Below are 14,455 nucleotides of genomic sequence, written 5' to 3' on the forward strand. Positions count from 1 at the left end.
AAACCAAGAGTCAGGGTTGGATTACAGACCTATAACACCAACTCAAGAGGTTAAACTAGGCAGAAAATGAGTAGGACTCCATTTCAATAAACTGGGCATAAAAGTTCATGCCTCTAATCCCAGCTACACAAGACCCCTGACTCCTAGGTATAAAGATGGAGCTCTAAGGCAAACTCTAGGCAAAAATACAAGATAGAATCTAAAAAAGAAGAAGACCACAGTCATGGCTAAAGTAGATGAGCACCTGACTAGCAAGTGTGAGCCCTGAGTTTAAACATTACCACTGCCACCCCAGGAGCGAAGGCTCACGCCTGTCATCCCAGCTACTTAGGAGGCTGAGATCTGAGGACCAAGGTTCACAGCCAGCCCAGCATGAAAGTTCTGAGACTCTTATCTCCAATCAACCACTAAAAACCAGGAAGTGGCATTGTGGCTCAAGAGGGTAGTAGAATGGTAACCTTGAGTTGAAGAGCTCAGGGACAGAGCCCAAACAGAGAGTTAACACCCCACCACCGACAGAGAAAGACCCAAAACACATTATTACTGCCAGAAAATAAAACAACAAAACCCACCCTCAGTGGCGTAGGGAAGCAGTGTGTGTGTGTCATGAACTAGACTGTGTGGCATGGTCAAAGTGAGCTGCCTGCAGAGCACCCAGGAGTACAATGCAGTGGACCAAGCAGCATCTAGAGCTGTCGGCACAGCCGGCACGGCTCACCTTTCTGGGAGGCATGCTTCTCCGTCTTCCCCTGGTATTCAAAGCCCACAGCAGACTGAAATCAGAAAAAAGTAAACAAGTTAACACTTTGGGGTTTTGTTTTTTGGCCAGTCCTAGGGTTTGAACTCAGGGCCTGTGCCCTGTCCCTGCATCTCTCTGTGCTCAAAGCTAGGGCTCCAGCACTTGAGCCACAGTGCCACTTCTGGTTTTTTCTGCTTATTTGGTACTGAGGAATCAAACTCAAGGCTTCATGAATGCTAGGCGAGTACTCTACTACTAAGCTACACTCCCAGACCAATATATTTATAAAATGCAATTTAAACTATCACTTCTTTGTTTTGGTCAGGATCAGATTATGAAAACTATTTTTTTGACTCTTGGTTTCCTACTCCGAGTACCAGTCAAATTAGAGGCAAACATGGCATTGTGACCTTCACACTGCTCTCCAAGGACTGGGCTTCCAGCGCCACCTCGTGCCCTGGTGCCTCCTCAGCCACACAGGCACTCACATACTCTGCTAACCACCAGCAAAGCGTGTCCATGTGGTTGGATGCACACCCCAAGCTAGGCATTCCCAACACCCCGCATTCCAGACACCAGAACGCTCAGTGACTAGGCCACAAGCCAGTCATCAACATCTCAGTCCAGCCAGAGCGCAGAGGATAAAAATCTGACAGCTAAAGAGAAGGTGAGAGAAGGTAGAGGCCTCGCTGGGGAACCACACTGCAGAGGACAGGGTAGGAAATGAGCCCTGGTCACATCTAAACCCGGCCGTGGGCTATTTCCACACCAACACAACACGGGCCTTTTTTAATTTGCACTGTACGGGCGACTGCTTTGCTGTCCTCGCCTAGAGTAGGACTCAGGGGGCATGGGAAACCTTGTCTGCACTGGGCCCCAGCCTGCTCCATGTCATGTCACCAGAGGATGACATGGCAGTAGGGTGTGGGGTATGTGTACTGAAGGCAGCTTGGTCCCCAGGAAACACTGTCCCCCACCTTCCATGAATCCCATCGCTCACCTGATCAACTCTGTCCATCTGGACACCAAACTTGCCTCCAAAACCCCGGACGGAGTCAACCTGTGAGCAGTGCTTGGAAAGTTTGGACTGGTACTCATGGCCAACGGCTGACTAGAACAGAGTACAAAAACAAATGTCACCAGCATCGCAATGTCACCTGCACACACCCATAATGCAGTGTCACCCACATGGAAGCCCCTCAGTGTCATCCATACCTAGGCCACAATGTTACCCACAAGCATCCATACCTTTCGGTCTCACCTGCACACACCTGTGTAGCAGTGTCACCCCACACATCCATTCCCCTCAGTGTCACTCGTACCCAGTGGTGGTATCCCCCAGGAGGGACAGGGAGCCCCTCACCCCTGATCAGAGTAGCAACACCTCCCTGGGGACGGTTCCAGGGACAGTTCTCCACTGAAGTAAGCACTTCTGACTGTACAGCCCAAGAATGGGACAACACATTTGCCTGGCTAACTGTGACAGACACAAGCAGTGGCAAAAGCTCAAGTTCAGGCTCCTTACAGAGAACCAGAGTGATGCAGGCAGGAGCTGGACCCTGCCCCTGTTTGGCACAGCACATCCCACACTACCAGCATCACCAGCCCCCGTCAGAGAAGGAAGAAGGTGCCCAGGCCTTCTGGTCACACACGGACTGCGGAAAAGCAAGGACATCGTGGCCAGGACCAGCCCACATCCTGGCTGGCATCAGCAAACACTGCCCGAGGGGCTATTCTCCAGCATGGCCCCAGCCCCGTAGTTCCCCGCACCTTCTCACAGCATGGGCATCCTAGTGGCTCCTTCACGTGTGGAGAGGACACATGCCCATGTAGTCCCCTGAGCCAGCTTTCTCATCCCGCCTGCAGGATGAGACAGTCAATTCCACCCCAGGGGCTACCACTGCGAGGGATGGCGGGGCTTTGAACTTGGACAATGGTCAGCACATGGGTGACACCATCTTTGGATGCTCTCCTTTCCAGGCCCACGCTGGGTTCAAGAGCAGTGACCTGGCCCTGAAACATGGCCCCGAAAACCCTGGCAGGTGGAGACAGCTGCCCTCGGCCCAGGAAGGGTGAAGATGGACACAAAAGGTGGCCAGCATGGAATTCACCAGCACACTCTCCGAGAAAGGACCTACAGGAGACAATTCTAACAGCATGGCAGGTGACAAGGTTTGTGACTGGCTTGCAGTCCTCAGGACTGCTTTTCATCTCCCATTGGCAGAACAGCCTATGTGGGGGCAGGCAAGCAGGAATCCTGTAGGAACCGGGAGAGTGGACCCTAACCATCTGTATCCTGAAAGAAGGGTGCCATGAGCTCAGACACCAGGGTCTGAGGCGGCAGGGGCCCCATCCACACTCTGCTCACCGATGGCATCGCTGTGAAGTCGACACATCCTCAGTTCTTACCAAGGGGACCCAACCATTTTTCAGTTCCTAGAGTGGACAAGTTACAAAACCGAGCGACTTATCCTCAGGTTTTGAAACCGAGTGACCTCTAACAACAGCAGTCTCGCTGCCCTGTCATGAGAGGGCGGGTGGGAGGGGGGTCCGCCTGAACCTGCGGGATGGGACAGGTGGAGGGAGGCAGTGGTGGTCTGTGGTAGTCACCGCAGCCTCCTCAGTGCCTCCAGGACAGCCAGGGCCTGAGCCAAGGGGTAAGACTGGCGAAATCAGCCCCCAAGGAGACCAGCCATCACCATGTTCCCCTATTTGGCAACCTAGACCCAAGAGACCACATTTTAAAAGAAACCTGTCCTTCCTGGAACTGAGCTTGGGCCCGCGTCGAGTTGGGGGGAGAGGCTTCTGGTAGACAGTTGGGTCTGTCTGCTCACCTGCTAGTTTTCATTTTGGTTTCTACTGGTATTGGGGCTTGAACTCAAGGCTTCTCCTGCTCTCCTGTGAATTTTTTGTGATTATGGCTGATGCTCTACCACTTGAGCCACACCAAAAAAAACTTCTGGCTTTTTGGTGGTTAATTTTAGAGATAATGAGTGGAGGAATTTCCTGCCTGGGCGACTTCAAACCAAGATCCTCAGATCCCAGCCTCTTGAATAGCTAGGATTAGGATTACAGGCAGGAGTCACAAATAAGCTTGCATTGCTGAAAGGCTACTAGACTTCTAGAATCCTGATCATTCCTCTCCCTACACTGCCTGCTTAGCAAAAGGATATCTGGGTGGAGGGACACACTGACACAGCCAGTGGCGCCCTGTTCTCATCAGATTATAGCTCTGGACACTCTCTGGCTGTGGATGGGATGCCCTGGCCCCAGTCCATTCTGCTTCCTGGACCAGATACTAGTCAGATGCAGCATGCAGGGGTGGGTAGGGGGAGGATGAGTACCACCTGATCTTCACACCACTTCTGTCCACCTGCCAGAACGATCTCCTGCACTCAAACACAGAAATTCACCTGGACAACAATGCCTGCACAGTATCAAGACCTCTTCACTGTAGAGACAATGCCTCTGCCCAGGCTAACTCCTCTGTGGGGTAACCAGCTGACCCTCCTAAAGGAACATCACTCCCCTTTCCTAGAGAGAGGGCAAGAAGCTCCTTACCACTGGGTACCAGTGGCTCACACCTGTAATCCTAGCTACTCAGGAGGCTGAGATCTGGGGATCCCAGTGTGAATCCAGCACAGATAGGAAAGTCTGGGAGACGTTTCTCTCCAATTAACCACTGAAGAGTCAGAAGTGACATTGTAGCTCAAATGGTAAAATGCTAGCCGTCAACGTAAAAAAGCTCATGGACAACACCCACATCTGGCACAAAAGACAACTTGCTGTGTTTAGTCCACAGCTTCTGTCACCATCTGCAAGGTGATCTACCAGGACTGCCCAGAGGCTTGCCACAGCAGCTGCCCAAAACACTGTCCCCAGTCTGACTGGCACTGAGGCTCCACCAGAGCTCCCTGAAATCAACAGACAGATGCACATGGACTCCTGGCCAGCTGGTGGTGACACCTGGGCCATGGGCTGGCACCAGGCAACGGTGAGGCAGGGCATCTGTGGTCAGGACTTGGCCCTGTTCACAAGGCTCACATCTGCCCACAGACCCTGTCTACCCACCGACCCTCCCCAGCCCTTCTGACACTGTCAAAGAGCTGTGGAAAAAGAAAGCAAGAGCCTGTGACTGGTCCAGTCGAGTGGAGACTCAGCACCTCGCCTCACCAAGCCACTCTCACTGTGAAGCTAAGTGGTGAGTCCAACAGCGCCACCCTGCAAGTGCTTACTTTATCCATTCTGTCCTGCTCCACGCCAAACTTGCCGCCATAGCCATGGGAGGCTTTTGGTCCTGTTTCCAGCTCCTTCTCCTTGAGAGTCTGGTGCTCCTGGAAGACGTTTTCTCTCAGCTTGTGGATGCTGGAGGCAGAGACGGACAGGAAGATCAGGAGGCACACAAACGGAGCTGCCCAGGGCAATACGGCCAGGGACAGACAGCCTATACAGCAGGGCTGGCTGCCCCATGGTACTGTCCAAACAGCCATGGCACCCTCTCCCTGTTCCCGCCCTCTCCCCTCACTTCCCTGGCTCTCCCATCTCCACCTTTCTCTAACTAGGGCCCCTCATGTACCGCAGGTCACCCACAACCCCAAGTAGCTCTGTAACCTGAGCTTCACTTCAGTTGGTGAAAGCTCTTCATTTTAGTAGCTCTGTGATGGGGGAAACAAAGTCAAAGGTCTCTCCTTAGATCCCCAAGGCCCTTCACTGAACATTGGGAGTTAGCCTTTTTTGTTGTTGTTGGTCGTGGGGCTTGAACTGAGGGCTTGGTGCTGTTCCTCAGCTGTTTGCTCAGGGTTAGCACTCTACCACTTTGAACCACAGCTCCGCTTCTAGTCTTCTGGTGGTTAACTGGAGAAAAGAACCTCATTGACTTTCCTGTCCAGGCTAGCTTCAATTCAATCCTTCGAAGTCAGTCTCCTAAGTAGGCAGGAATGCAGCCATAAGCACCTGGCCCTTTTTCTAGTTTTTGATAGTTAATTCGAGCTAAGTCTCATGAGGGCTGGGATGTAGCTGAGTGACAAAGCACTTGCCTAGCAAGTACAACATCCTGAGTTTGATCTCTAGTACCAAGAAGAGGGAAGATGGGAAGAAGGGAAGGAGGGAGGGTGGATAGGTAGGAGGGAGGGAGGGAGCAGGGGGGAAGGACTTTTCTACCAGGACTGGCTTCAAACTTGCAATCCTTAGATCGGAGCCTCCAGTATGGCTAGGATTATAGGCCTAAGCCACTGGTAACTGGCCACGAGTTAATCCTTTTTAAATTCCAAGGATATGATAAAGATTCCTATAAACTATAATTGCTACACTATACTGCTCCTGCACTAATCACCTAGCCACCTAACCAAGTTATAGAAACAGCCTAGTTGCCGCCCTACAATGGATACATGGATTAAGAAAATGTTATATAGTTAAACACTTATATATATGTATATATTTGATATATATGTGTGTACATATGTGTATATTACCTATTAGAAAGATTATATCATTTTAAAAATTGCTAAACCCAGAAAAATTATGTTAAGTGAAATGTCAGACTCTGAGAGACAAAGGATGTACATTTTCTTTCATATATGTAAATCAGATCTAAAAAATGGCTGCAATTCACTCACACCACCCAACTATTAAATATGCAGTATTCTACAGCACTGTGTTCTCAGGCTCTGTGGGCAGAGCAAGCGGAGGAACCAATGTGAGTCGACAAGCTATCACGCACACTCTGCTTCCTTCTGGAGGACAGGCATTAAAACTTCCTCAGTCAAAGACATCACAGCGATGCATGCCAGGGGTTCCCAAGACGGAGTGGGCCCCCCATCAGGGAGCCTCCAGACACAGCTCAGGACTGAGAAGCTGCTCTCAAGCCAGCACAGGTTGAGACAAGCGACTCTCTGTGTGCTGTGCATGCCTGCACACTTTACAGATGCCCTTCCATCTGCACTTCCTGACCAGGGAACAAGTGGCACACACCGCCGGCTCTATTGACAGGATCAAGTCGGAAACATGGACATGTTCCCTCTTCCCGTTTCAGATACTCCCACAGTCTTCAACTCAGCGCACCATATCCAATTATCAAAGACTAAACCGGCTTCTGGTGTGTTCCTGGAAGGGAACCCTTTAGAAATCTCCACTTCTGGAGAAGAGCTTATAACTAATAGTTGCTTGATACAAAGCCCAGCATATGCAAGCAGAGTCAACTGCAGCAAAATGCAAATGTTGTAATGTCTGCAAGTAAACATAATAAATTCAGGCATCAGTACATGTGTCCTGCCCGTGTCCATTTCCTGAACCCACAATAAGCTAAAGCAAAGCAGGTGGTGTCTGCTCAGAGGCTCTTACTTGATGTGCTCCTGGTGTCCAGACCCCTGCACTGTTTTGGCACCCCATCTTTGCTCCTTTTCGCTCACATCATTCTGCAAAGAAAAACAAGCAGTAGCCCTCACATCCTACACGTGTAAACACACAAACAACCCAACCCAACAAAAGTCCAGAAGAACACTTGAAGAGGAGAGAGACAAGCCCCAGCAGACTGACGCCTACCACAAAATCGGGGTCAGTCTCCCAGTCATCAGCTCCCCCGTTGTCCTGGGTGATGGACACGGCATGGCCGGCCGATGCTTTCCACATCTACAAGAGCAGCACTGAGGTTAAGAGAGACCTCATTGCAAGGGCAGGACTGGGGGGTGGAGGGGAGAGATGGGGAGGGGGCAGGAGAGACACGGTCCCATTGCTGTACCTACATGATATATACAGGGGTCAGATCTAACAGCCACTGGTCTAGCTCTATTCCAGGCAGCAACTGAAATACTCTGGCTTCACTATTACTCTGCTACAGCTCAGATGGAACATGTTTCCAAGCAGATAAAAAAGAATATCTGGGGCTGTGCCGAGGGTAAATTTCATACATTTTATCAGAGTTTAGAAAAGCATTCGTTTTGACTTCAAGTACTGACTGCCCTTATTTAGACTGATAATTTAATAAATGTTTCAAACTCGCTCTGCTATCCACTGAGGACAATCCACAGCAGGGAAGGCCAAGTCTCCCTGTCCGAGGAGCTCTGGAAGCCGAAGTCACAGGTATCATTTAGAGAGGCAAGAACACATCTCAAGACACTAAGGTTCTGTAACTTCAGGTACAGGAGTTTGTAGGGAGTAGATGGACTCATTCCCCACAAGACAGAATGCCCCTTAGGCCAGGAAGTAATGGAAGCGAAGTCAAATCAACTGAAACTATGGCCAGGGCTCTGAACAGAGGGAGCCCAATGCCCTCTGGGCTCCCCACGGTGGTGTGGGCCTTGAATCCCACAGGACAAAAGCTCTTGACTAGCTTGAAAACCAACTTCTCTACTTCTCCCTCAGCTCTTCCAGGTCTCAAGTCCACACTCAAGTTGCCAGTGGAGGTTGGGACAAGGGGAGGGTCAGAGTGAAGACTGGTTCCATCGGGTGGAGCAGGGCATAACTGACAGGACTTTAAAGAGTGGATGAATACACCAAGAGGCGAGGCCAGAGCAGAGCCCCGTCACCTGAGTCGACACAAAGGAATGCCTTGGTGGCGAGTGTGGACCGTCAGTAGGGAGCTGGCTTCCATTACACCACAGAGGAGAGGGAGGTCTCAGGGCGGCTGAGGCTGACTCGCTCCACAGGGCTGCCTTTCAGACCCATCAGGGGAAGGTGAGGAGGAGGGAGGGCTGACGCTGCCAGCACGGTGAGACTTCACACCTGGCGCCTCACACCTCATGTACAGACAAGAGGCCGGCAGGTCCACCAAGAGATAGCAAGGCCTCCAGTTCCTCAGTTCCAGAGCTATCTGCAACTCCTTTTACTTTCTCTTTTGTGAGGGGGCACAGTTAGGGGAGTGACCGTCCTGAGGTTTGAACTCTGGACTTGGGATTGCTAAGCAAGCTCTGGACCACCCGAGCTAGCCACTAGTCCTTTTGCTTCTTGCCTGTTTTGGGGGAACAGTCTGGTGCTAACTACTTCCGGGCTGAATCAGTAAACTGTGATCTTCCTACCTCTGCCTCCCGAGTTGCTGAGATTACAGGCATCACCACCACACCTGACCTGATTTTAGTTGTTTTTCCTGCTGAACTCTGAGCCTTAGCACTGAGTTTTTTGCTCAAAGCTAGTGCTCTGCCACTTGAGCCACAGCACCACTTCTGGCTTTTTCTGAGTAGTTTATTGGAGATAAGAGTCTCATTCAGAGTTCAAGCCCCACTACTGACCAAAACCAAAAAAAAAAAAAAAAGTCACACAGGCTGTCCTCCTCAGGCTGACTTTGAACCTTGACCCTCAGATCTCAGCCCGAGAAGAAGCTAGGGTTACAGGCGGGAGCCACTGCACCCAACTCTGATTTTAGTTTTTAAACCATGACGTTTCTTTTCAGAAAATTTCCATCTCGACCTTCCAACACAAAGAATCCCCCGTGCCTCCCATGTACTTTCGGGATCCCACCCTAACCCCCGCGGGAGGAACGTGGGTGCTCACCAGCCACACACCTTTTCTCCTTGCTGTCCAGAGGCAGAGGCAGCTCACGGTTGGTCTGAAACCTGGGAATGCAGCGAGGAGTGGCCAGGCATGGGGAGCACTTTTCTGTAGAGACAAGGAAGAAGATCACAAGAGCATCAACTGACAGCCTCTGGCACAGCCCTGTGAGGGTAGATCTTCTTGGAAGCTCCGAAACCTCCCAGATATCACAACGTTTCAGGAAGTGCTCTCAACGGAGGGCAGGAGGACTACCTTCTCCTAATCAAAATGCTCAACACAGCAGCACGGAGGGAAACTCAAGGGACTTGCAAGTGCGTATCGTCTTTCCTCAGTGCCTCACCTGTCCATCTAGGGCGTCTGTGCTACAATTCTGATGGTTCCAACTTAGGACATTGGTAAAGATCAGCAAATTCTACTACTGTAAGGTTTTGTGTTTTTGTTTTTTTTTCAATTAGTAATAAAAGCCAGAGGCAAACAATCTCCAGTTCAAGGCCAGTCTGGGCTACACAGCAAGACACTGTCTCAAAAACAAGACCAAAATGCTAATGAGTCAATGGCTCATGCCTGTAATCCTAACTCTCACAAGGCTACGATCTAAGGATTGCAGTTCAAAGTCAGACTAGGCAGAAAAGTCTGTGAGACTCTTATCTCCAACTAACCACCAAAAAGACAAAACTCCAGAAGTAAAGCTCAAAGGGTAAGCGCTAGCCTTTAGTGAAAAAGCTCAGGTACAGTGCCCAGCTCAAGTTCAAGCTCCAAGCCTGGCACCCAAAAAGCACAGGGCTTCAGAAAACATCGTCAAGAAAGCACAAGGAACCAGACACACAGTACACACCTGCAGTCCTAGCACTTACCGCTTGAACCCAGGATTTCAGCATGGCCTGAGCAACAGAGTGGGAGGGCAAGACAGAGTCAAGGGAGTATAGAGAAACAGGTCATTCGACCGACACGTCATACACTGACATATCCACTGTGGGAACAGAGAATAGGAAGATGGCTTAACCACACATACCACATGGCCCAGCAACTCCACCTACAGCTATTCATGAAAGCAAGGAGAACCCAAGTCCACACAAATCCATAAACCTTGATGCCCATAGCAGCAGTGTAGACCAGCCTGAAAGGGGGAGCTGTGCAACACCTGCTACCAGGGGAGTGTTACAGCTGCACAATGGAATAGTAGCCAGTCATAAAGAGGAATGTATGTCTACACACTGCACTGTGAGTGAACTCTGAAGAGGCCCAGAACAGCCAGACACAAAGGCCACAGGCTGCAGCCTCATTCCTATGAAATGTCCAGAACTATGCACAAAGTACATCAGTGGCTGCCAAGCACTGGGATTCCAGAGAGAATGGGAGATTGGGAAGTCATGGCAGAGACACAGGATTCTTTTCTAAGGGCTGAAGAACTCCCACCGTGGCTGGAACTACTCTGTGCCCCTATAGTTCCTTCCAGAGATAAAACTGTCCAAAAGATGACAAGTGCAGATGGTTGCCCCTCAGTGACTATACTAAAAATCACTGACTAGTATACTTTGTTTTGTTGGTGTTAGGTGATGTTATGCTATAAAGCATTGGCCTTGTTTTCGTTTTCTTTTTAAGTGAACAATACAATTATTTCATCTTTGGGGCCGGGAGTTTGGCCTAGTGGTAAAGTGCTTGCCTAGCATGCACGAAGACCCGAGTTCATTTCCTCAGTACCACATACATAGAAAAAAGCTGGAAGTGGTGCTGTGGCTCAAGTGGTAGAGCTCTAGCCTTAAGAAAACCCAAGGACAGTGCTCAGGCCCTGAGCGCAGGCCCTATGACTGGCCAAAAGAAAAAAAGTTATTTTTTCATCTTTTTATTATCTTCAAGCAGTTGTATAAAAGGGTTTCAGTTGAACACTGGCCTTGTTTTCAAGGCCTCCAGTACTTGAAACGCACCCTCTCAATGGGTAAATTGCATGGTATGCGAGTTATATTGCAATAAAGTTGTTACAAAACACAGCTGAACAGATACTCTCCACCCAGCAGGAGTGCTGCCTCCTTTTCCTTTCCAAGGCCCCCACATGTCGAATGCACCGAGCCAATGGTCCACCCTGCTGCACAAAAAACAAACATCTCTGCCCCATCACAGACCATCTTATTGGCCTGGTAAATGCACAGTCCAGAGCCAGCTTTCCAGAAACCTGGCTAGTCCAGCAGAAAGCCACAGAGCACAAACAAGAGCCTCACAAGGCCCCTCCTGGCACCCCAGGACTCCTGCAGGGCACCCAGCACCCAAGAGCCAGGCCTAGGGCTGGCTGGCCCCTCTGGGCTTGCTTGCCCAGGGACACCACTGAAAGGCAAGCTGCCCCCTACTGTCAGATACCCTGGACAAAGAACCCCACACACAAGCAGGGGAAGTGGAGGTGATGCCCAAGTACCCCTCCCTCTGTGCCTCCTGAGCACCACGCTGAGACAGACAGGTGAATGTCCACTGTGCTCCATGTATTGTGTATGTATGTGTCTGTCTTCCAGGATGAGAGCTTAAACCAAGGACCTTACACCTTCTCAGGGTGGCACTCTCCAACTTGAGCCACAGCTGCATTTCCAGCTTTGTTTATTAATTAGCGATGCATCTTAGGAACTTTTTTGTCCAGGGTGGCTTCAAATAGGATCCTCAGATCTCAGTCTTCTGAGTAGCTAGGATTACAGGTGTGAGACACAAGGACCTGGCTTGTGTTCCCAATTTCAAGTCTTGTGAAGGCCCATCCCTTACAGAGCCTCCATTAAAAAATCCACTTTATGGCAGAACGCTAGCCTTGAGCAAAAATATGCCCAAGGACAGTGTCCAAGCCCTGAGTTCAAGCCCCAGGACTGGGGAAAGGGAGAGGGAGAGGGAGAGGGGAGAAACCCACTTGATCCCAGCACTGGTGGTTCATGCCTCTAATTCCGGCTATTCAAAAGGATGAGACCTAAGGATAATAGTACAAAGCCAGCCCAGACAGAGATGGCCAAGTACCTATCCCCAAACCGGAAATGAAGGTGTGGCTCAAGCGGTGGAGCGGAGGAGCCCAGGACGAGCCCGTGCCCAGGCCTAGCGCTGGAGCCCCTGCACGCGCACGCGCACGGCCGCCGCCTGGAGGGCCAGCCCGGCTCCCGAGGGCAGGACAGCTACCGCAGCACCTCTGCCCCGGGTCTGAGGACGACGGGCGTGGACTCAGGCCGGCGCGGGTGACTCACCGCGAGCGTCCCACCCCGGGCCGGGGCGAGGCTGCAGCCCCGCGGAGTCGGCCGGACCCCGGGACCCCGGGGAGGCGCTCGCCCGAGCCGCGGCGACCCGCGGCCCCCTCTGCGGCCAGGCCCGGCAAGGCGCGGCGGCCGCGGGGCCGGGGCGAGCGCCTCCCCGCGGGCGGCCCCGCGCCCAGGCCTCGCGCCCGCGCGCCGCGGGTCCCGTCCGCCGCGGGTCCCGTCCGCCGCGGGTCCCGTCCGCCGCGGGTCCCGTCCGCCGCGGGTCCCGTCCGCGGCCCCTCAGGCCCGCCGCCCGCCCAGGCCGCGGGGGGCTCCGCGCCGCCCGGCCCGGGCCTCGACGTGGAGCCGGGCCCCGCTCCACAGCGGCCGCCGCCCGGGCCCCCCCCCCGCGCCCGCCCTCGCCTCACACCCCGAAACCGCGAGCGGAAGCGCGGCGAGACAGCCGCTTCCTGCCCGCGCCTCGCGGCTCCCCGGGGCTCCCCCGCGCGCGTCCGCTCACCGCCGCGGTCCCGGCCGGCTCCAGCCCCGCGCGCCAGGCCCGCCTCGCGTCCGCCGCGCCCGGCCCGCTCACTTCCGGTCCTCGAGGGCGGGGCCCCCTCCGGAACCGCGCGAGGCCACGCCCCCTGCGGCGTCCCCCTCCCGTCCCCGCCCCGCCCCTGCTCCCTCCCCCGCGCTCCCGGGCAGCCCCGCCCCTGCCACCGCGCACACCTGCACGTCTTGTAGTTCCAGCCCCGCGGGGGCCAAGATGGGAGGATCTCAACCCAAAGCCAGTCTGAGCAGGGAAGGCCGCTCCTTGAACGCTGCGCCCTGGCGCTGTCCCACCCCTGGAGCCACGGCCCCACTTCCGGTGTTCCGGTGGTTCGTGGGAGAGAAGAGTCTCACAGACTTCCTGGCTGAGGCTGGCTTTGAACCCCTGATCCTCAGATCTCGGCCTCCTGAGTAGCCACCACACCCCGCTAGGTGAGTACTTTTGTCAGTGGCAGAGTGCTTGCCTGAAGCCCTGGGGCTGACTCCTCCGTACCACCTACACAGAAAAAGCTGGAAGGGGCACTAGGGCTCAAGTGGTACAGTGCTAGCCTGAATAAAAGAAGCTGGGGGGGGGGGGGCTGGGAGTTTGGCCTAGGGGTAGAGTGCTTGCCTAGCACTCACATACATAGAAAAAGCCAGAAGTGGTGCTGAGGCTCAAGTGGTAGAGCTCTAGCCTTGAGAAAGTCCAAGGACAGTGCTCAGACCCTGAGCTCAAGCCACAGAACTGGCAAAAAAAAAAAAAAAGCTCAGTGTCTAGGCCCTGAGTTTAAGCCCCAGGACTGGCAAAAAATAAATAAATAATACAGACTATCAACTGTCAAAGGAGAACTTTTTTTCAGGAAAATAAAATCATGGTTTTCATGTGCTTTGTTAAATAAAAATCATGTCATTGTTTTGGGCCAAACTCCTGTACAGTGCCGCAACAGAATAGGCTAAACACTATCCTGTTTTTATCCTGACACCATGTCCTGACATTGATGGTCTGAAAAAAATAACTGAAATGACTAATCTCCTCTTGGTGGTTTTATCTCCTTCAAGCCCTTTAGTTTAAATCCCTTGACCAGCTGCCAGTGGCTCACACCTCTAACCCTAGCTACTCAGGAGGCTGAGATCTAAGGATTGTGGTTTGAAAGGGCAGGAAAGTTTGTAAGACTTATTTCCAATAAACTACCAAAAAGGCTGGAAATGGAGCTGTGGCTCAAGTGATTGAATGCTAGCTTTGAGCAAAAGAAGCTCAAAGACAGCACCCAGGCTCTGAGTTCAAGCCCCAGGAACACAGACACATGTACACACGCATGCGTGCACACACACACACACACACACACACACAGCTGGGCGGTGGTGGCTCAGCATGTACTCCTAGCTATGCAGGAGGCTGAAGATGGCAATTCAGCACGAACAGAAAAGTCTGCGTGAGTCTTACTTCCAATTACCTAGCTAAGAGCTGAAGTGAAGTTCAAGTGGCGGCGTATTAGCCTTGAGCCAGAGC

The 14,455-nt window shown here is 52.4% G+C and overlaps 1 protein-coding gene across 5 annotated transcripts in view; it reads right to left on the reverse strand.

Annotated features, from left to right (window-relative positions):
* Window positions 1-13,021, reverse strand: part of Cttn (cortactin) — a 28,620-nt gene extending 15,599 nt beyond the window's left edge. For 2 of the 5 annotated variants that reach the window (XM_090347188.1, XM_090347185.1), the window contains exons 1-7: window positions 10,078-10,098; window positions 9,224-9,328; window positions 7,280-7,366; window positions 7,079-7,152; window positions 4,975-5,104; window positions 1,740-1,850; window positions 719-773 (exon numbers count right to left, since the gene is read on the reverse strand). In XM_090347188.1, the coding sequence (XP_090203314.1) occupies window positions 719-773; window positions 1,740-1,850; window positions 4,975-5,104; window positions 7,079-7,152; window positions 7,280-7,366 (457 nt within the window). In that variant the 5' untranslated portion in view covers window positions 9,224-9,328; window positions 10,078-10,098. Of the gene's footprint in view, window positions 1-718; window positions 774-1,739; window positions 1,851-4,974; window positions 5,105-7,078; window positions 7,153-7,279; window positions 7,367-9,223; window positions 9,329-10,077; window positions 10,099-12,937 lie in introns of those variants that run through there. The other 3 variants (XM_090347187.1, XM_090347189.1, XM_090347186.1) reach the window with 3 other exon arrangements.
* Between the last annotated feature and the right edge of the window lie 1,434 nt (window positions 13,022-14,455).

The sequence above is a fragment of the Megascapheus bottae genome, chromosome 16, assembly GCF_031878675.1.
Source record: "Megascapheus bottae isolate mThoBot1 chromosome 16, mThoBot2.hap1, whole genome shotgun sequence".
Taxonomy (NCBI): domain Eukaryota; kingdom Metazoa; phylum Chordata; class Mammalia; order Rodentia; family Geomyidae; genus Megascapheus; species Megascapheus bottae.